This window comes from Oppia nitens, unplaced genomic scaffold (assembly GCF_028296485.1).
Source record: "Oppia nitens isolate AA-2021 unplaced genomic scaffold, nextdenovo-longstitch-racon4-pilon3 scaffold5_pilon_pilon_pilon, whole genome shotgun sequence".
Classification (NCBI taxonomy): Eukaryota; Metazoa; Arthropoda; class Arachnida; order Sarcoptiformes; family Oppiidae; genus Oppia; species Oppia nitens.
Genome location: NW_026533243.1, coordinates 1,481,114 through 1,502,884, shown reverse-complemented (window position 1 = coordinate 1,502,884; position 21,771 = coordinate 1,481,114). Strand labels below are relative to the sequence as shown.

At 26.4% G+C, this 21,771-nt stretch overlaps 5 protein-coding genes and 1 non-coding gene across 6 annotated transcripts; 1 reads left to right on the top strand and 5 right to left on the bottom strand.

The window, feature by feature from the left end:
• Positions 1-573: 573 nt before the first annotated feature.
• Positions 574-1,166, bottom strand: LOC128961152 (serine/threonine-protein kinase fray2-like). Its single transcript, XM_054307358.1, has 3 exons — positions 1,142-1,166; positions 922-1,074; positions 574-867 (listed from the first exon to the last, which is right to left on the bottom strand). Exons 2-3 carry the CDS (start codon positions 1,072-1,074, stop codon positions 574-576), a joined length of 447 nt encoding a protein of 148 aa, XP_054163333.1. The 5' UTR covers positions 1,142-1,166.
• A 364-nt stretch (positions 1,167-1,530) lies between these two features.
• On the bottom strand, positions 1,531-5,154 carry LOC128961844 (ubiquinone biosynthesis O-methyltransferase, mitochondrial-like). The gene is made up of 2 exons (XM_054308137.1): positions 4,279-5,154; positions 1,531-1,676 (listed from the first exon to the last, which is right to left on the bottom strand). Exons 1-2 carry the CDS (start codon positions 5,033-5,035, stop codon positions 1,561-1,563), a joined length of 873 nt encoding a protein of 290 aa, XP_054164112.1. The 5' UTR covers positions 5,036-5,154; the 3' UTR covers positions 1,531-1,560.
• Positions 5,155-5,454: 300 nt separating this feature from the next.
• LOC128961843 (DNA ligase 1-like) lies at positions 5,455-7,803 on the bottom strand. The gene is made up of 2 exons (XM_054308136.1): positions 7,336-7,803; positions 5,455-7,246 (listed from the first exon to the last, which is right to left on the bottom strand). Exons 1-2 carry the CDS (start codon positions 7,739-7,741, stop codon positions 5,568-5,570), a joined length of 2,085 nt encoding a protein of 694 aa, XP_054164111.1. The 5' UTR covers positions 7,742-7,803; the 3' UTR covers positions 5,455-5,567.
• A 318-nt stretch (positions 7,804-8,121) lies between these two features.
• On the top strand, positions 8,122-8,195 carry Trnai-aau (transfer RNA isoleucine (anticodon AAU)). Its single transcript has one exon. It is a non-coding gene; the product is annotated as a tRNA-Ile (tRNA).
• A 232-nt stretch (positions 8,196-8,427) lies between these two features.
• On the bottom strand, positions 8,428-9,137 carry LOC128961379 (nucleolar protein 12-like). Its single transcript, XM_054307612.1, has 2 exons — positions 8,863-9,137; positions 8,428-8,766 (listed from the first exon to the last, which is right to left on the bottom strand). The coding sequence occupies exons 1-2, from the start codon at positions 8,999-9,001 to the stop codon at positions 8,459-8,461; spliced, it is 447 nt and encodes a 148-aa protein (XP_054163587.1). The 5' UTR covers positions 9,002-9,137; the 3' UTR covers positions 8,428-8,458.
• A 378-nt stretch (positions 9,138-9,515) lies between these two features.
• Positions 9,516-10,056, bottom strand: LOC128961388 (uncharacterized). The gene has a single exon (XM_054307622.1). It carries the CDS (start codon positions 10,047-10,049, stop codon positions 9,540-9,542), a length of 510 nt encoding a protein of 169 aa, XP_054163597.1. The 5' UTR covers positions 10,050-10,056; the 3' UTR covers positions 9,516-9,539.
• Between the last annotated feature and the right edge of the window lie 11,715 nt (positions 10,057-21,771).

Below are 21,771 nucleotides of genomic sequence, written 5' to 3'. Positions count from 1 at the left end.
CATCCATTCGTCTTTCTTGTGTTTCGTCTACCCGTCGGTCGCGGGTCTCGTCCAATCGTCGTTCGCTAGTCTCGTCTACCCGTCGGTCACGAATTTCATCCATTCGTCGGTCGCGGGTCTCATCCATTCGTCTTTCGGGTGTTTCGTCTACCCGTCGGTCGCGGGTCTCGTCCATTCGTCTTTCGGGTGTTTCGTCTACCCGTCGGTCACGAGTTTCATCCATTCGTCGGTCGCGGGTCTCATCCATTCGTCGGTCRCGAGTCTCGTCCACCCGTCGGTCGCGAGTCTCGTCCATTCGTCTTTCGGGTGTTTCGTCTACCCGTCGGTCRCGAGTTTCGTCCATTCGTCGGTCGCGGGTCTCATCCATTCSTCGGTCGCGGGTYTCGTCCACCCGTCGGTCGCGAGTCTCATCCATTCGTCGGTCGTCTACCCGTCGGTCACGAGTCTCGTCCATTCGTCGGTCGCGAGTCTCGTCCATTCGTCGGTCACGAGTCTCGTCCACCCGTCGGTCGCGAGTCTCATCCATTCGTCTTTCGGGTGTTTCGTCTACCCGTCGGTCACGAGTTTCATCGGTCATCCATTCGTCGGTCGCGTCCACCCGTCGGTCTCATCCATTCGTCGGTCACGAGTCTCGTCCACCCGTCGGTCGCGAGTCTCGTCCATTCGTCTTTCGGGTGTTTCGTCTACCCGTCGGTCACGAGTTTCATCCATTCGTCGGTCGCGAGTCTCGTCCATTCGTCTTTCGGGTGTTTCGTCTACCCGTCGGTCACGAGTTTCATCCATTCGTCTGTCGCGAGTCTCACTAACTCTTTGTTCATTTAAATCGCGACGATATTCAGCACTTTGTCTTTCGCTTCCTTCATATTTCTAAACAATAATTTTTAAAAATATATAATTATTTTTCATTGATCTATGATTTACATCGATTCCAGTTCTGCGATCGACAGCATTAACAATGCGGTGATCGTCTAAATGTTTGGCCTCACGTATCCTTCTGTCCTGTATATTGATGTCACCGATAGTGGATGTAATGCAAAGCAAAGTGATTATGACTAATGACTTGTAAAACCTCATCTAAATGTTAATTAAAAATATATATAGAAATTTAGAATTTCTTTTTAATTATCACTTATAAACTTACAATTTAATCACAATTTATTAACAATGAATAAAAATAATGAATTTAAACTATTGATTAACAGTTTATAAATACTATTTTATTGCAATATATACTCAAATAACTTTTTTTACAAAATTATTAATAATATAATAAAATAGATATGTTTTTATTTGCCTCAAGAATAACAATAAAATTCTTAATATGATTTTCGTCTGAAGAATCGGTGGTTTTTATAGGAAATTCTTTGATGACTATAACTATTAGAGTGCCCAACGAATCAATGAATTTCTTGTAAATTTACGTCAATTGATAAACAAACAAAAAATATTAAATCAAATTGTTTTTTACAAAATTTATATTAAAGTATTAAAATCGTGGTTATRGCACACAATTGCTATTAATAAATATAGATATGATATTTATATATTGTATATAATTAATTATAAGTGTTTAGTGGCTTTGAGCGCATAATTGACACATTGGTTGTGTGTCCAAAACCATCGTTTAGTTAAAGGATTATAACCCATACCATGAATGAGGTTTACGTAACAATTATCTGAAAAGAAAACAAAATATAAGTATTATATGATATAAAGTAAGTGTATTAAAAACCTAATTTCCTAATAAAACAAATAAATTATATAAATAATTATTTTGGAAAAAACAATGTTTGCAAAACTGAGATAAAATTATTATTATTACATATTGTGTTTGTTTTCGTCTATCACTGAAACAGTTCTCATATTTCATCAAAATTTTAATAAAATTACTTCAGGTTTTTTATATCAATATTTCTTCTAACAATAACTTGAATTACGTAACGAAAAACCAAACAAATAATTATTTTCATCACAAAAATAGCAAAATATCTCCAAAATAACAAATAAATATTTTTTTCTCATATGATTTGTTTGTATTTATTTTGGGAATTATGTTTGGCGTCAATAGCGGTGACGACAGTTGATGTTGATTGCCATAAATCCGTTGATCGATTGGTTGCTATTCTTAGCTGTTCGGCAAAAGAGCAGCCATTATTGACGGCCATTATCTGCAGAATAGCCACTACAAAGGTAGCTGAGCCGAGAAAAGTGGTGCAAACAAAGAAACCGCGACTGACCAGTTCGTCGCCGATACCGCAACGAAACTTGGATTCCGTGAAATTCTTGAACGAACCAAATATGATGGCAATGGTAACCATTTCGATGGTAAACAGGATGTATACCAACACACCATACGTGAAGAGTAGCCAACATTTTTCAATAAGGACAGCATAAATGCCGTTCAGTGCAACCAATATATTGAACGAACCGATTCCGATAAGAATTATCAAAGAATATTCAGCCAATTCTATAGATATCATTACTTCTTCACTTTGATTCTGGCATTTGTTGTCAAAGTTAATCAAATAATTTTGAAACACTATATTAGTGAACATTATTGTAAATCCGTAGACAATGAATATTGTATTGAAAATCAATAGATTTCGCCGAAGTTTGGTTTTCATTCAAATTGATATTATTATTATTAATTGAGCTTTAATTTATTAATTAAATTAAAATTAACACACATTTATTTATATACAAATAGTGTACATTTTTATGATTTAAAGTATTAATTAAACTAATAGAATAGTTATAATATAAAATATAACTATTACTATAGTATTAACACAAAAATATAATGTAAATTTCATCTTTTAATGACTTTTTAAAACCGCATTGAATTATAGAATATAAAAGTTATGTAACTTAGTTTATATTTAAAATTTCAAATAACAAATAACCTCAACTTTTCAATACAAATAACATTATTTAATACAACTTTCAAATTATATCGAATTGAATGACTAATATTATTAATACAGTTATTTCAAATGGCAATGAATGCACATAAAAATTACAACAGAATCTGCAATAAACTGTTGACTATAAGAATCCGTTTGATAGCAATAAAACATAATTCATATTTACTTTAGTTTGCTGTTCATAATGTGTGTGTGTGTGTGTGCACAGGTATGTCACGCCAACACAATCTATCTATCCACTCAACTATCATAATCAACTATCTATTGTATTGTACAGTATATATATATATATATATATATATATATATTGGGCACCGGTAGTTATGAGCACGTATACAAAGTTTTTATAATCTTTGCGAATATTGGATTCTTAAGCCTTAAGTGTCAAGAATCTGAGATTATTTCTCAAGAATTATTATTATATATATATATATATATAAAATGTAATATAAAATGTTTTTATAGTTAAACAAACTATCCCTCCCAGGAATATTACATCCAATTTCAACAAAAAATCTAATCTATTTAATGAAATCATTCAGACATTCACTGAATTGTCAATTAATAATTTAAAACTAATATTATTGTTTCATTATATATGTATGCGAAGGAATTCATACAATTTTAATATTTTGTTAGGTATTTCTAGTGCAACCACAAAATCAATAATATATATTCATATATAATAAAAACAAGTGTTATACTATAATATAATTTACATAAGCAAATAAAGTTGATGTAAATAAATTTGAAAATTTAATAATTCCCAGAAATTCTTAAAGTAGATGTAAATTTAATTATATAAAAAAAATAATTAAAAAATTATAAGAAAACARTTATTGTAGAGAATRTGAATATAATATATTTCAACAACAATAATAAATACTAATAATAGTGAAATAATACTGTAATATAATACAGTAAACTACCAAAATTTGTATTAAACAACAAAAACAACAACAAAATATCATATAATTTATTTCAATRCCTTAAAAGTTAAAGGCATAACATATGTTATATAGTATTAAAACATTAATAATGATTATAGGATTCCATAGAAATGTATTATTTCTTGGAATTGTTTCGATCAATATTTTCACGGAATCGCTATAAAAAAACTTCATGTAATAGATAATGATATTTCATTCAACATATATATAATGGCAATCAATAGCAATATAACAAATGGTATTTCTATTGAATTTTAATCCAATCAAGAGATTATATGACCACAAGATGTCAAAAGTTATAGAAATTTAAATTAAAAAAAATTTTTTTACCCAAACTTTTCAACAATTTCTTTGCCAATAAAGTGTTTTTATAATTAAATAATAATAATAAAATCAATACATACGATCGTGAAGAAGCAGTTCCAGTGCTGATGGTTTGACGAAGAGTTTGTATTGATGCATCCCTTTGGGAACTAATTGCAAGACATATTCGGCCATCAAAATGGCCATCAGCGCGGCTATCGGTGTCTGATTTATTGTAGTTATAAGTAGTTTTCCGTCGGGTTTCAGGCATTTGAGGCCACATTTGAGGAAGTAGTCAATATCATCCACATGTTCGACCACTTCGCTGGCAATTACGCCGTCAAACGACTCTTTTAGCTCATCCCTCGCCGATAGTTCTTCAATGGTCACACACTCGTACGTTAAGTTATCGGTGAGTCGATCATCTTGTTTGGCGTGATTGATGGCCATCTCAATACTGTTCGAGATAGGATCAATTGCCGTAACGTTGGCGCCGAGTCTTGCTAATGGTTCCGATAACAGACCGCCACCGCAACCAATCTCCAAAAGTCTGATTTCGGCCAATGGTGTAGCAGTGTTGGGCGCCGACGGTTTGAATGCATCTCTAATAAACGGCACCCGTAGCTCATTCATGGCCAGCAATGGTTCAAAATCAGCTCTGTTCCACCAGTTGTCTTTCAATGACTCAAATTTGTCCATCTCTTCGGGTCTGATAGTACTTCTTCGGTGATCTCCAGTGCCTTTCGTTGTTGTTATAATAAATCTTGGCCTACACTCGACCCGTGTAACCGCACGAAGTAGACAACTGTTAATACATTTTGTTGACCGCAAAACACGACTTTTCATTAAACTATTCATAACTTTTATTAATTATTTTTATAAAAATTTATTTAATCAATTAAATGATAAATACATTCAAATTATATCAGTTTTCAAACAAAATTTGTATTACATTATCATTACATAACATTGTATACAAAAATAATGTACTGTAATATGTATTATATGTATTAGTAGTAACTTTGAGTTATATAATTAAAAATATATAAACATGGTCATTTACTTTTTTGTTTGTTTGATTAACAATTGATAATTTTTTTGAAAACTATTAAATTGATGAATTAATATATAAATAAATATATATAATAAATGAAAACTATATATTTTTAAAATAAAAATGATGATAAAATTATTAATAAATTTAAACATAAGGGACGTCCAAAAAATCTGAATTACCCCTTAACCCCAACTTATAGTTGGGTCAATTATTTAGCGACTGAATACGATATCACTAATAACAACTAAAAATAATATCATTAAATTAGTTGACATATAATTTATAATTAATTAGTTAATTGATTGATTGAGAATCAATAGATAAATCAGTATTTCAATAGTCATCTTCATCGTCGTCGTCATCATTACCAGCTTTGATCTGTTCTTGATTTTTATACATTTCCGACACCTGTGAGGCAGTAGTGGCCATATCTGGCTTTTTATCGTCTCGTAGGCGCAGATATCGGGGAAATCTCAATGATATACCCTTATCGTCGTTGACAAAACCAATGGCCGCTTTATGTACGGGACTCAGAGACAAATCGGCGCACTTGACTTCCCACACCTGGACGGCATCGAACCAGACATCTGGACGAAGACTTTCATCGTAATTGTAGTAAGACTTGGGTTTATCAATAACGTGTTCATTGAGACTGTTGGCCAAGTTTTCCAGGTCTTCGTCCTTAAATCCGGTGCCAATCTTACAAATGCTCTGAAATTCTTCGGTTCCGTCATCATAACAGGCCAACAGATAACCGCCGTAAACGCCGGTTCGCTTTCCTTTGCCACGATAGCCGCCAATGACCACCAGATCCAGTGTGTCGCCAACGCCCTCCAAGTAGTCTTTTTTGAGTTTTAGCCATTTTTTCGATCGTTTCGCGATTTCATAACTGGCGTCGACATCTAATGTCTTAACCATTAGACCTTCACATTTGCCTTTAATGGACTCTTCGAGAAATTCTTGTATCTCATCCAGAGTGTTGACATCACTCGAATGGGCAAACGTGAACTCTCCCTCAACAGACTTGAAGTGAGCTCTTAATAAATCTCTTCGTTTACTGAGTGGTTCGGCTACTAATGACTCTCCATTCAGATATAACAGATCAAAGACATAGAGACAGACTTGGATTTTAATGTCTCCCTCTTCGGCGTTCTTGCGCTTCCGAGTGCTTAACACTTGAAACGGTAAGATCTGTTTCTGTTGTTGATCCCAAGCGACAGCCTCGCAGTCAATAATGAAATCTTTGACTTCATCGGTAATACAATTAGGCATACGTTTAATAATATCGGGATATTTCGATGTATTGTTTTCCTGGTTTCTGCTAAATATAAGAACAGAACCGTTGCCGACATAATGTATTTGTGCTCTTTCGCCGTCATATTTGTATTCACACGTAAACTTCGATTTATCAAATCGTCGCAAAACTTCGTCAACACCTTTGCTCGGATGAGCCAACATTGGCTTCAGAGGAATGCCTGGTGTCAACTGACAGTGTGTCGGCAGGGCTTCGATGCCGTGTTCGAGAATGACTGGTATTATTCGGTCATAATTAGGACACTCACAGTACGCTGTCTTTAATATTAGCGAATGTTTGGCCACTTCTGCTTTGAATTTATCTGAGCTACGCTTCATTTTGACATTATTGTGAAGAACAACTGCTTGTGTCAGCGCCTGTAGAAGTGACTGTTCGGCCAAACCTATGCGCAACTTTCCAGTCAATGATCTGACAAGATATCGGGCCTCACATTCACGACAGGCCACAAGCATCGACTGAATCATTTCGACTTTCTTGGCCTGAGTCGAGTTGCCCGACATTTGTGTTATTTGTTTGAATTTATCGAAAACATTGGCCACTGATAGCTTCGGCGGAGCAAACAATGTCTTCTGATTGGTTCGACTCAATTCGGCCACTATTCCCATATCTCCTTTCTTCTCGATTTCGGCCTTAATTTGATCCACTTTTCGACCGGTGGCCGCAGCGATGGCTTTAATAATCAATGATTCGCCAATACCTGCAAACCGTAAATAAGAAAAAAAACAATTGTTTAGAAATTCAATTAACTAATTGTCATTAAATCATTAAAAAAATTTAAATCAATACCCATTTCAAGGCCTTCATAATCGGGACAAACTTTGTTAAGACACAGATATACCGATTTAATGAGATCGTCGGCAGACAATGCAATGACTGAACGAAAATAATTGCTAAGTATTTCAATCATCTTCAATCTGCCCGATGTCTCCTCAATGGTCTTTAAAGTGGTGGCAAAGGCCAAGTACGGCACCCGTTCACCCGATCGCCAGATAGCGTCGTCGACGGCGTCGTAATCACTTTTACTCGGATTGTAAACACTGGAAGAGGTCGCCGACGGCGGTGACGATGACTTGATATTCATTACAGACTTCTTGGGAGTCGCTTTAGTGGCCATTGTTTTGATGACAATCTTATTTAGTGGACATCTAATCAATGGTTGTATCGCTAATTGTATTGATTTCAATGCAAACATTAAACTATTGATTGAACTAATGTTTATGCAATGCGTGTATAAATATATTGTTTGTATTGCAATGTATTGTTGTATTGCATTGCCTTTCGCGCCGTTTTATAGTCCTATTGACAACAAATATTTGCATACAATTGGCACACATTTATAATGACATTAGTCTTAATTAATAATAAAATAATAGATATTTATTACTAGTTTTATCTAAAAATTTATAATAAATTATAATGAATTTTATTATTATTTGATTGATTACTATTGTTAATGTTTACAATTAATTAATTTCATAGCAAATATGTATACTATAGTTAGTTTATATACTATTGTTTATTGTAATTTATGTTAGCATTAAGTATTGTATACATTGAGTCTCAAACATAACTGGCCCGTTAGCTCAGTTGGTTAGAGCGCCGTGCTAATAACGCGGAAGTCGTGGGTTCGATCCCCCCACGGGCCACTTGTTTTTGCACTTTTTTCTAAATACTTTTTTAAATTATTTTTAGAGAGTGTTATAATAAAATGTTAGAATTTATGTCTAATCTGTAAAAACAATATGTTATTAAAGAAAATATTGACATAAAGTAAGTAATGAAATAATTATAACTAATAATAACACAAATATATGATATAATAATTTAATTTATTTAACACCAAAAAAAATATTTGAAAAAATAAATGATTTATAGCTATAATAATACAATGAATTAATATCGACACCAATTATGTCACTTCATTGTCAGCTTTTTTAACTGATTTCTTGTTTCGGCCTAAAGTCAGACCTAAAGATCCCGACAGTTGTTGCGCATCAAATGTTGTGATATTTACCACTTGTTGTGGCAACTCGTAGCTAACTGTGGCCTCGGCCGGCAACAGTTCCTGGATGTCGTCCGGCACCGGGAGTTGAGAGTCATATAACTTCGCGAGTCTTTCCTTTTGTTGCTGTTTTCGTCTTTTCTTATCTTCTTTGAGTTTCAATTCAAGTTCGTGTTTGGCTTTGATTTTTCGTTCAGATTTTCTCTTCTGAAAACCTATTGATTGATTGATTGATCCAAACAATTAGTAAAACAATTAGTAATAAATAATTTATTAATTAAAAAAAAAAATTAAATAGTTATCTAAAATACCCGTCAAATACTCTTTTCTGTCGTCTGAATCAAATGTGAGCTCAAGTTTTGGCCGTTTTTTGTGTACAAAATACTTCTTCTTTCGGTTTTTACTTCTCTTATTCTTTTTATTTGTCTTATTGTCATCAATTTGATCCATTGTCGTGCATTTGATCCGTTAACGGACAACGATTACACTAATTAATCTCAGATCAAATAAGATGTTTGGGTTTGAAAATACTGTAGATTTTGTAAACAAAAATAATTTATTTATTTTTATATAAAATGTATGCAAACATGTGCTCAACATTTTCCAAACACACGTTTCTCGCATTAGGTGTCACTCTATGTCTTAATACAGTATAATAATTGATAATAATTTTAAATTAAAAAACTTGTAATTTAAAAGTACAGGCAATTAATTATTTGTTTGTTTGTAATAATTTTAATAACAATTTAAATAACAAACAAAAAAAACTAAATAAAAAACTAATAATTTATTTTACATCTTCAAAGATCTATAACAAAAAAAACAATTTGATTAACAATTAACTTGATATACAAAAAAAACAACAAATTATATATTAATAATTTATTATAATAAACTTTAACACAATTATTGCATTATAATGCTATTATAACTATTTAATAATTTTTAAAAAAAATTAGACTGCTTTGTTTGAACAGTTTTTGGACAGTTAGCAAATGGCATAATCAAATCGGATGTTATCAATAGCCAAAGTTCCCGATTTTCCCGGCAAAACAGTGGCTTCGATGAAAAATCTAAAGTCACCGTTCCTTAGGTCGACATTCATATAACTCTTTTGCCAATCGGCCGACTTAGCACTCGACGACCATAGTTTACGATCGCGTTTGTCCTGTTGTGTTACCGAAAGAGTCTGGCTATCGGAGCCGTAAGAATACCATTCTATGCGTAGACAACCATATAGTTGGCCTTTTGTTTTGTAGTAAGGAGTTACCAGTCGAGCGCCAGTAGTTTTGGCGCTTCTGACGTCCAAGACTAGCATATTTTGTTGGCGACCGCCGATAGTGGCCAAGCCGTACACGAATCTGGTCTTCATGTCGGGACCATTGACTATACCGCAGTCATTGGCTTTGAAATTGCATTCAACAAACTCTGACCGATATATCTGTATAAAAATGGACAACAAAATTGTTACAATTAATAATTGCATATTATATGCCATTTTAGAAATAGTTTTTAAAAGTAATTTAATAACAATTAAGTTTTGTTATATGAAAAAAGTGTAATATTACTAAATTTTTGAAATTTGTAAAATAATATTTTATTTAAAAAACGATAATTTAAATACTTTAATTATGATATCGCATATAAATTGTTTGAATCCCATAGGAAATGTCACATATGTTATTGTATTTAAAAGATAAACAAAATTATTTATTATAATTAATTAATAATTTGGCTCTAATATTGTGATAAATGTATTGTTTTTGGATATTATATATACGGTTACCATAATATCACAGTTGATTATATTGGCTCTCAAAAAGTTCAGTTTGAAAGCTCAAATAGTTATAATTTTTATTTAAAATACAATAATAATTGCAAATTAAATACAAAAAATTACTTTATATATATATATATAAGCTCTTAATTTTTAAACAAAAATATCAATGAATTAAAAATATTGTATTGTATTTGTTTGAGTCATCTAATAATTTGCTAAATAATATAATAAATAAAAACATTTAGTATGACTAGTTATTAGTTTATCATTGAAATTGAAAAAATTAACCAAAAATAAACTATCTTAATCTATTATTAATAGGAATAATTTTGTTAATATTACTTAAATAATAATAATAAAGTTAATTTATTTAGTATATTATTTTTTAAATTTAAACTAAAAATAATTTAAATAATAGTATACTTATTTACAATGATTATAAAATAATTATTAAAGTGACTCTCATTAATATTTTTTAAAAAATGTATTTTTTTGTTTATATTACAAAACAATTATTGTTTTTTATTTCCCTAATATTATCCTTCACTGTCCATGAGATAAATAAATTTTTTTAAAATTATGGTTACCGGAGGCCAACACAATAAAATAATTTATTAAATTGTTTGTTTAATTTATAATATAATATTTAATATTTTTTGTTGTTATTCTTGTTTAATTTGTTTTATTATATTTTATAAACAAAAGTTTATGATTATAGTTTTTATTCAAATTTATTTTAAATAAATAAATATTACAAAAATAATAATTTAAAATTCAAAAATTTGTTGCATCATGAAACATTTATATATTTTTATTGATTGTAAATTAGTTAATTAATAATAAACAATAACAAAAATTATACAAGGTAATATTTTAAATTTGTTATTTAATAATTTTTATTAAGTTTAATATAAATTTGTTATTACAAAAATACAAATAGTATAATAATTATTATATATATTCTTAAATCGTCTTCAATAATCATATAATCAAAATTAAATTAAATTAAATTATTAATATGAAATACTCAATTATACTATTAAATAAGATAAATTGTGTGATATAATTCAAATTATGTCAAATTAACTCGACCTTGATTAAAAAATAAAATAAACTATTTTGGCAATCATTGCTAAATTTATTCACAACATTACAATTAATTTAATTTATTTGGAGACGGCATTTAACGCTTCAATAAACTAAATCAATTGTTTTCTTCATAATTATCATTAAAAAAAACTTTAAAAATCTTTAATTGTTTACTTCAATAGCCGTTATTCCTGTTTTTTCTCAACTATTTTTTTATCTACCATTCCCTTACATTAATGAACTACAGTAGGATTTATTTGTATTTTTTATTTTGTTTTTGTTTTACTCACTTTTTTCAATAATTAAAGTTTGATTATAAAATAGTTATCATTAGTGACTTTTTAAGAAGATATTTTTAAAAATAGATTTTAGTTTAAAGCTTTGTGTGTTTTGTTTTACTAATAAATAATTTAAAGATATTAATTAAATATGAATATAATAAGCTATTAATATTAATATTATATTTACATAACAGCATTATTGACATTTTGACATTTATTCAATTGGACATTATTTGAATAATTTGAATAATTAATTATTATTAAATTTTTATAAGTTTGCATAGTTTAAAGTATAGATAAATATTTAAATATTTAATTCATTTTAAAAGCTATTGACTAAGTTTTATAATATAATTTGTTGTATAATATATATAAATTAGTTTGTTTTTTATACGAGTTTAGATAATTATTGTATACAATACATTAAAAATGCAACAATGTTTATGTATTAATATAAATATCAAATAAAACTGTATTAATTTGTACAAAAAGATTACAATTGTTAACAAATGTTATTGTTTTGACCGGTTTTAAAAAAAAATATATTACAATTGATGTATTGATATAATCCTTTTGTAAATAATATATAAATAAACTAAAAAAAGTCTAACAATTTTTGTTTTGTATTTTAAGATGTTTTATCAGTAGACACAACAATATAAAAATTTATATATGGTATATACAGTATATATATATATATATATATATATATATACATATTTTTATTAGTTGTTTGCCTATTAACTAGAAAATGCTGTATTTAGGTTATAACTTATAATCAAATAGTGATTATTGAATTTATTCAGTTGCTATTAAGTCCCCCAAACTTATTGATTGTTTATTTGATCCATATAAATGAATAACATTATTATTTAGCAAAATAATAATAATAAATATATAATATTATTTGACAAATTTTTCTTCACTGTAATAAAATAATTAATACTTAATTTACATAAATAATATTTAATTAATTCTCTAGTATTTACTATATTTTTAAATAAATTTATTTTTATTACATATTAAATATTATCACAAAATTAAAGCATGCATTGCGTGACATTTACTAAAAGTTATTTAAATAAAAATAATAAAACAATTATTATGACATAAAAGACATTTTATTACTTATAAAATATTATATATTTTATTTAAATTATAATTGTTTATATTACAAATAAATTATTTTATTTTTAATTGTAAAACCACATTGTTAATAATGAATTGTAAACTTTTATTATTTCAAACAAACATTTCTCAATGTAATAATATAAAAAATAATTAAATTTATTAAAAACATTTTCTGTATTTTAAAGTGCATTTAAATCTTTTATATTACAATTTAAATAGACTTTTCATAGGAAACAGTAGGTGTAATTGATTATATATGCATAAAATTATAATTTTGAAAACTAAGAAATAAATATATTAATTAATTTTAATTATATTTAAAAAAAATATTTTTTTATTTATTCACAGCATTAAAAGTGGCAGTATTTAATTAAAAGCAAACAATTTTTAATTTGCATTTAGTATTATTAATATTATTATTTAGTTATAATTATTTATTTAAACATAAACATTTTAAAATTGTTGATCTCTTTGACAATCGGCAATTTATGTGTGAAAAAATATGGAGCAAATCAATTAATAAAAATACTAATAAACTTGTAATTTGAAATAACTTATTATAAATATGATATAAAATTTTATTTAATTAAATAAAATAAATATAAATTAGTAATATTAGACTCCTAGATGGCCACTAATCATGTTTATCGCTAATGGCTTATTGTAATGTTATTATAAATGAAAATAATAATAATAATCAAAAATAAAAATTACATAATAATCAAATACACAGTCAAACAACTTTGTTTAAATCTAATTTGCAATTTCCTTCCCATTTGACTGATTCACGCCTTTTAATTGAACTTTTATTATTTAATGTCCTTATTGTGTGAGAATAGTATGTAATATATTAAAAATAGTTTTTTGACAGTACTTATACTTGTCTTAAATAAAAACTATAAATATTTTTTTTATATAGTATAACATAAGGAGCATAACTAGAATTTTGATCCTAGACAAGCTGCTAACATTTTTTGCTATCTAGTAATAAGTGGTATGTCTATGATAATTAATCATAGAAAATTTAACTAGATAATATTGAAAATTTTATATTAGTTTATTTTAGTATAAATCTTAATATATTAACTGATATTTTCTAAAAACATAAATATACTAGACAATTTGATCACAATGCAATGTAGTACCAAGGTTTTTTTTTGTTTTAATGTTAATTATGCAAATGACACAATTAATAGTTTAAAATAAAGTTTTATAATACAAAAAAAAATATATTTGTTTCTTAAATCAAATTAAACTTTTTATATTAAGCTAATCCATGTGTTTATTTAGACATATATTAAAATATAAAACAAGATATTTTTTTCTAAGCAAATTTTGTGACCTCAAATCAGGTCATTTAAATAATTTGTATCACTTTTTTTGTTATGATATTAAAAAATATAAATAGCTTATGTTTTTATAATCAACAAACAATAAAGAAAATAGCGATTAATATCTTTAAAAAATAATATAATTTAACATTTATTTTTTGTAATATTATATAATATATAATATAATATAAAAAAATTAAACCATATGTTAAAAATATATCAAAAATCAATATTTTTGTTAACTGTCGATCTAATTATAAATTAGAAAATTTATAAATCACATGTTTTTTTTAAAATAGTCACAATTATAATTTATATTAATATTTATAATATGCTGTAAATCACACATTTTTCAAAACTTTCAAAGTCTAACAACTTATGTATGAATTTATTACTCATAAATTAGATGATAAAAAATTTGAAGAATTATAAAAAAATTGGAGCAAATAATAGTCAGTATATTAAGTGGTTTTTATCAAATCACTTAAAAAATATTAGAAATAAGAAAATATATATCAATAATTGAGCAGTTATGTTGACATAAAACTATTGATAATATAACAAATGTGTGCTAAAATAGTAACATTTATATTGATTACAACAAAAAACATATAATAATATATTTTAATAATTTTTATTTCAATTTCATTTTGTTGAATATATACTACATCTACAATATATTAATATATATATTAAGCAATGAATTTATTGAATTTAAAACTTATTATATAATTATTATAAGAAAATACAATTTTACATTATATTCAGGAAGAATAATTTAATCCAAAAACATTTTTTTCAAATAATTTTTTAGATACAAATGTATTTAACAAATATATACTATGTTTTTAAGAAACCACTAATGAATTCATTTTTTTAAATATATATAATTTTACATAACTTGTTGTTTCTGTTGTTTTTGTTGTGATTGTTATTAAGATTAGACATCTATGTCAGACATAAAGCTAAATATATATATATATATAATATATATATATATATATACTATATGTATAAAATCTATTATCTGAATTGATGCTATCATAATAATCATAATAATAATAATACATCAAACAATTGTCTGCATATTAAATATCATGTTTTATATTTTATTATATAAACCATCATTTTGTGTTTCTAAGCCCATAAATTAAATGAATATTTAGTAATAAACAGCAAACACAACATTGAGCCCACATTTGGCACGACTTCATCTCATAGTAATCCAAAAAAAAAAAACAAAAAATTCAAATTTTTTTCTTTCATTTTTATACATGTATTTAATAAATCATTTGCCAGATTTGTGATACTTTCGCCATATATTCCCAAAAATACTATGAAAACCTTTTCCCTGATTTCTAATAACTTTTAATATATTTTTAAGTTTTATAATATAATATAATAATAATAATTGCTGAGTAAAACAGTTTTTAAAAAGTGAGTATAAATTATCAAATATACTGATCGCTAAATATTTATAAATATATCTTTGTTTAATAATTATGTTAAACACTTAATACAGTATTCTATAGAAAGATGCCATTTAAGCAAAATATTTAAGTTTTATCTTTAAATTTATTTGAAAAAATAATAATTAACTCATTTATAAAATTTTAAGTTAATTAATAATGAATATGTATGCTATAATTTTGTACTTTTGGATATAAGCCGATAATTGCCAAAATGTGTTATGCATTTTTGTGCAAAAATGGCAAAATTAAAGCTAAAAGATTTTTATGATTCAAACTTTCAAATTTCAAAGTCACAAAACAAATAATAAAAAGTGAAACTTCACTGGACTTTAGCCAAATAGCAAGTGATTATACATACAGTATATTGGTATTGATTGAGAGATTATATAAGGAAAAAATATTTTTTAAAGTGAAAGCCAAAGTAATTTAAATACCGATTGACTGACTGTTGTCGTGTGGGCTCCGGGTATCGGACACAGAGCCCAGGAGACCTTGAATATTAAGTATCTGTTTGTTTCAGTATTGTGTATAACAAAACTATGTTTTTGAAAAGTTAGTTTACTTTTAAAAAATATATTAAGTCATTCATATTGCTTATATAATGAGCTAAATGTTAGATTACAGGTAGGGTCAGATAGGGACAGTACAGTAGTAGTGGACGCTAAACAACAAGTGCAGGCACACTGACTGACCAAATAATATAAACAGACACTAATAATATGGGAGTTTCATATGGAAAGAGAGATAAAGATTTAGGGCTTTTATATTTTTGTTTGTTGAGGATATCCATCAGCGGTCAATAAGCAATTATAAGCACATAAAATACAGTATATATATATATACTGATAGACAGTTCAGGAATTTATGACTACCACTTGTTTCTCAATCATCAATACCATTAAAAATTTTGTGTGTATTTTTGTTTAGTTTTAAAGTTATATACATTCTATAGTACTGTATAATACCTGTGCTTTTAAGACATTTTGTAGGTATACCTCCAAAAAAAAACTACTAAAATAATGCCTAAAGTAACGATTGAATGGGTCATTGATCTGCTGATCTCTAACTTAACTTAAGTTTGGTCTAACTTTTTAGGGGCTTATCTCTCGCTCACTGACAGCGCGTTGACGTTGTTTTCATAATTTTTTTTATTATTATTATTATGATTTTTTTTTTCGTTGGGAATTATTGTATAACAAATATACTGTACATACAAAGTATATAAACATTAGTTATTTAAGAGATAGACAAAAAAATGTGAGAAAAACAACAAAAACAAATATTTAGTAATACAAATAGTTGTTGACTGAAAAAAAACAAATTTTCAAAAAATCAACAAAAATATCAGTTTTCCATAAATATGTAATTAATTAAAAAATGATATTTTTCAAATAACAAAAAAATATATATATATAAGATATATAAATTTTCATAAAATATTTTAACTAAAACAAGTTATTAAAGACTCTTTATTTCAAATTATTTTTTTTTACTATTTATTCACACATAAAAAAAGTTATATAATTTTTTTTATAAAAAAAATGAATAAATGCATAACACATGTGTTTAACGCATTGAACGCACAGATGGAAGACTCCTCTCGTTTATTAGTGTTGTTTTCAATGATAGCATTGAATGAATGAATTTATAACAAAAACAGTGTTTTTTTGTATACAAATGAATTGATAGGCGTTTTGTGTTTTTATCTTCTGTGAAGTCAAATGTGTTGTCAATTGATTGAAATATTAAATAAAATGTGTATTTAGTTATTATATTATGTAAACACATACCGAAAAATACTAATTAAAATAAACATATCGTTTGATTCATTGAACCATTGAAACAGTTGCCAAAAAAACCATTTGCCGGACCCAGACATCTACCCGTAGCAGACAATCACGTTGTTGTCTATCCATATATCAGGTGCTCATATCAATAGCAACGGTATGTCTGTCCCCGACCTTTACAAGTGGTGAACTCATAACAACAATAACAACAATAAAAGCTTATACATGAAGACAACAGAGAAACCGTTGGCCGACCAGTCGGTACCGGTCGACACTACTATCGATGGTCGAAAGCAAGTCGACCAGTATCGGGTGGTCACTGACATTGACTGGCGTTTCGGTGTAACTGTCAACTCGAGCCAACCGAAGCCGACCAACAATACGTACATTCAGTTGTCGTTGAAGACCAGTACAGGTGGTCCGGCCATTGCCACCGAAATTAGTTTAACACAATTCAATAGATTACTAGAAGAACTGGAATCAATTGGTCAACAATTGACACATTGATTGACTTGAATTGATTGAACAATAAATTATTAAATCAATCAATCAATTCATGCATTCATTCAATCATTTAAGTTATTTATTCAATCATTAGCTAATTAAATGATATGACATTCAATAATATCATTTCAATTGTAATGAATACCTAATAAATCACAGATACAGTTGTATATACAGTAAATTATTTTTATTTTCTCTATATTTTATTAGTTTTTTTGCCTTTAAAATTAATAAATTCAATGTATGACTAAATTAATTTGTAATATACATACTGTATATATTTATTGTACATTTCTAGCAATAATAATTATTCAATAATTATTGAAAAAAAACATTTTTTAATATTTTTTTTGCTAAACTATTTGAATAAATTACATAAAAGAGAAAAAAATAACTGAAATTTATTGGTTGTCTATGACTATAGAAAATTGATTTGAATGATAGTAACAATTATTTTTATCCTTTTAATAAATAACACTTACCTGAATAGGTAATTGTTTTTTAATGAATTTTTTCTATTTCATAATATTTTGTTTACCGACAAAACTTTAGATAACTTTAATATATATATATATATATATATATATAAATAGCAAACAAATAACTAAAAAAATAGCAAAAAATCATGAATTTTTGATAATTTGTTTTTCAATTTACAAAATAGTTTTGTGGTTTGTATCCGATTTAGTCCATGAACTTAATTAAATGCCAAAAACATTAACTATTAATTGATTATTTCTATTATTGTATTGAATTTCTATTTGTTATATAAATTTCTATTATTTTCTGTTAATAATCAATAATTTATATTATTATTAATATATTATTTTAACTAAACCACTTAACAAATCTCTTGTTAAAGTCAATAATATTAATATACTATTTAGTATTTATTATTAATATCAAACCAGCATTTATTACAAAAAAATAAATAAATGCAAATTATTATTTTATGGCTCAATAATAATACCGTATTTAGTGACAAATATTTTTTATCTATCATTACTAGTGATTAATTTGCATACAGTATCATTCAATGTCTATTATAAATAAATATATTTATTTTGGTTTAATTATTTATAATACAAGTATTTGTTGGTTGCATTATATTTAGGTCTTGACATTGAAAATTAATCTCATTTTTTCCGTTTTAGTTGTTATTTCAGTTTACATTTTTGTTACCAATAGTTTTTAATATATACTTTATATATTTATACATTTAATTTAATGACTACTATTTTAGGGCTAATATTTCTTTAGAAAAGCGTTTTTCACTGCCATTTGATTAGTAGTTTCTGATTTTATGGCATTATATTTGAAAAATTATTATTAATCAAATATGCGGTTCAATAAACTTATTTAGCGATTAAAATTAATTCAGGAGTGTGTGAGTGAGTGAATGTGTAGTGTTATTGAAGTTTTCAAATGTTTGATTAGTAGACAAAGGGCTCTGAGTTAGTGTTGTTTCCAAGAGGTTATAGAAGAGGGACAGGGATTGAGAGAGAGGGTTAGGTATGTGTATGTGAAGGGTAATTGGCACACACCTGAGTTGACGATATACTATGAGAGGGGAAAGGATGACTTTCAATAACATTTGAAGGTTTCAAACATTTTTTTTGAAATCATTTAAATATATATATATACACTTTATTATATATATTCGCTAAATATCATTAATGTCTACCAAATATACTGCAATACTCTCTCTTTTTCTCTCTATCTTTCCCCTTGTTTTTTAACATACAAACACCATATCCCATACACAGCTCCCAAACAGGTTTTTATCTGCACTTACCTAAACTACATAAACTTTATAATGTATATAACTTTATATATATAATATATACAGTATATGTATATACTGTATATATATATATATACCGAGAATTTAAAAAAGTACACTATTATACAGAGTATTATATATAAAACATATAGTTATGGGTTGTTAGCAAATGAATATTCAATAACTTTTTTTTAAAAAAAAGCTAAGTATGTATTGAAAATTGAATTTATCTGTAATTAATTAAATGTTCAATGGTCTCAACAAAATAGAAAGAAATAAAATAACAATTTTTTTTCAAATCGATAATATTTTTTACGGATGTTTTATTTGATTTTGTTTTGTCATCTAAATTAAAAGATTGTAAATTATATTTGTACTAATTTTAAAATGCAAACTATAGTTATAAATTATTATTATTAGTAGTAGTACTTTTTGGATATTTTTAGTTTTATACAATTCAATGTCAAATTAAAAAAAACTTAATTTTATTCAACAAACATTTTATATTGTATATGTGTTATATAATGATATTATAACAGTTATATAATTTTTTTTCGAAATATATTTTTCAGTGTATAATCTCCACTAAAGGGCTCAATAAAAATCAAGAAATCAGATAAAACATTTGTGATTTAATTTGAAACTTTAAAATTCTTGGCTATAATTTATATATATATATAAATTTATTTGAATATACCTTTGAGACACAAACACAAGTAAAAAACGTGTTTTGAAAATGAAAATTAGTTTTCTGGCATTTAAAAGGAGTCAAAAAATGTTTTTTGGGGCTTTAATTTCACATAATTTTCTAGACTAAAGAAAATTTTGTTTAAGAGACTATTGATTTTGAAATGATCGTAGACTTAAACATAAAAGACACAACATATAAGCAATTTTTGTCTAAAAATATAATAAAATAACAAAAATTGTATACAATATATACTGTATATAATTTCGGGTGAATTGAACTCATTGAAAATATTCAACATAAATAGCTAAATGAAAAACAAACAAACAATTTATTTTCTAAGTTAATATACATATACATTAATACATATATATTCAATACAATATGTAAGATATATTTATAAACTTTTATTTAATTTTATGAGCGATCATTACATTGAAAAAGTCCCGGAAAACTAATATATATTTTTATATACTGTGAAGTAATAATAGAGTCCGGATTCATAGCCCATTGAATTGCGACACATAAATGGTTTAAAAATAAATTAATATAAATATAATTTATATATTATGCTTAATTTACATATTAAATATAATCTACTTATGTATAATAGTATAGTATAAGTATACTATACTGTAAATATCTAGTGTTGAGTTCAGCAGAAATTGCTAATCATTTTTCTCGCAAAACAAATCAATTTTTAAAATTGGTGATAATAATAATTATATAATATAAAATTTTTATAATTAAATATATATATATATTTAAAAAAAACTAATAATAATCATAAGAAAATCGCTAATTTATTCAGTTTTATAATATAATGTATTTAATTGAAAAAATAAATAAATAGATTGATTCAAAATTTTTTTGTCTAAAACAGTGTTTTTCCATATATTAGACATTTAAATGATTAGTCAGCCGTATTTACAATAGGATAGCAATTATCATGCATTTCATGTTAACATAAAATATAAATATATTAAATAATATATATATATATATATATTAATTAATTAAATGTGTTTCTAAATTATAAGCTATTAAGAAAAAATGATTGTTTGATTAGACAAACTTTCCCTCTTAGAGTTAATTGCATAATGATATACAGTATTTCAATTTCTAGACATTGTATATGTACTATATTTTTCTAATTATTTAGTATCTTAAGTAATCATATTTTTCTTGTTATTTATTGCTATTTGTAGTTTACCTGTTAATTGATAATAAAACATATCAAATACTGTGTGTGTGTATATATACTGTATTGTACTTTATATTTAGTATATTTAAAAAAAAGATAGAATTATCAAACCAAGAGAATAAATTCCCCCAAAACCTATAATACTTTATCAATATTCCATAAATAAATTG

What these genes read in the sequence shown, in the direction of transcription:
- LOC128961152 (XM_054307358.1), bottom strand. Translation starts at nt 1,074, where the DNA reads ATGAGGTTTTACAAGTCATTAGTCATAATCACTTTGCTTTGCATTACA. An exon ending in ATCGCAGAACTGGAATCGAT is followed by an intron (nt 868 to 921) that starts GTAAATCATAGA and finishes ATTATTGTTTAG; the next exon opens with AAATATGAAGGAAGCGAAAG.
- LOC128961844 (XM_054308137.1), bottom strand. Translation starts at nt 5,035, where the DNA reads ATGAATAGTTTAATGAAAAGTCGTGTTTTGCGGTCAACAAAATGTATT. An exon ending in GGAACTGCTTCTTCACGATC is followed by an intron (nt 1,677 to 4,278) that starts GTATGTATTGAT and finishes TTTTCTTTTCAG; the next exon opens with ATAATTGTTACGTAAACCTC.
- LOC128961843 (XM_054308136.1), bottom strand. Translation starts at nt 7,741, where the DNA reads ATGTTTGCATTGAAATCAATACAATTAGCGATACAACCATTGATTAGA. An exon ending in TTATGAAGGCCTTGAAATGG is followed by an intron (nt 7,247 to 7,335) that starts GTATTGATTTAA and finishes TACGGTTTGCAG; the next exon opens with GTATTGGCGAATCATTGATT.
- LOC128961379 (XM_054307612.1), bottom strand. Translation starts at nt 9,001, where the DNA reads ATGGATCAAATTGATGACAATAAGACAAATAAAAAGAATAAGAGAAGT. An exon ending in CAGAAAAGAGTATTTGACGG is followed by an intron (nt 8,767 to 8,862) that starts GTATTTTAGATA and finishes ATCAATCAATAG; the next exon opens with GTTTTCAGAAGAGAAAATCT.
- LOC128961388 (XM_054307622.1), bottom strand. Translation starts at nt 10,049, where the DNA reads ATGGCATATAATATGCAATTATTAATTGTAACAATTTTGTTGTCCATT.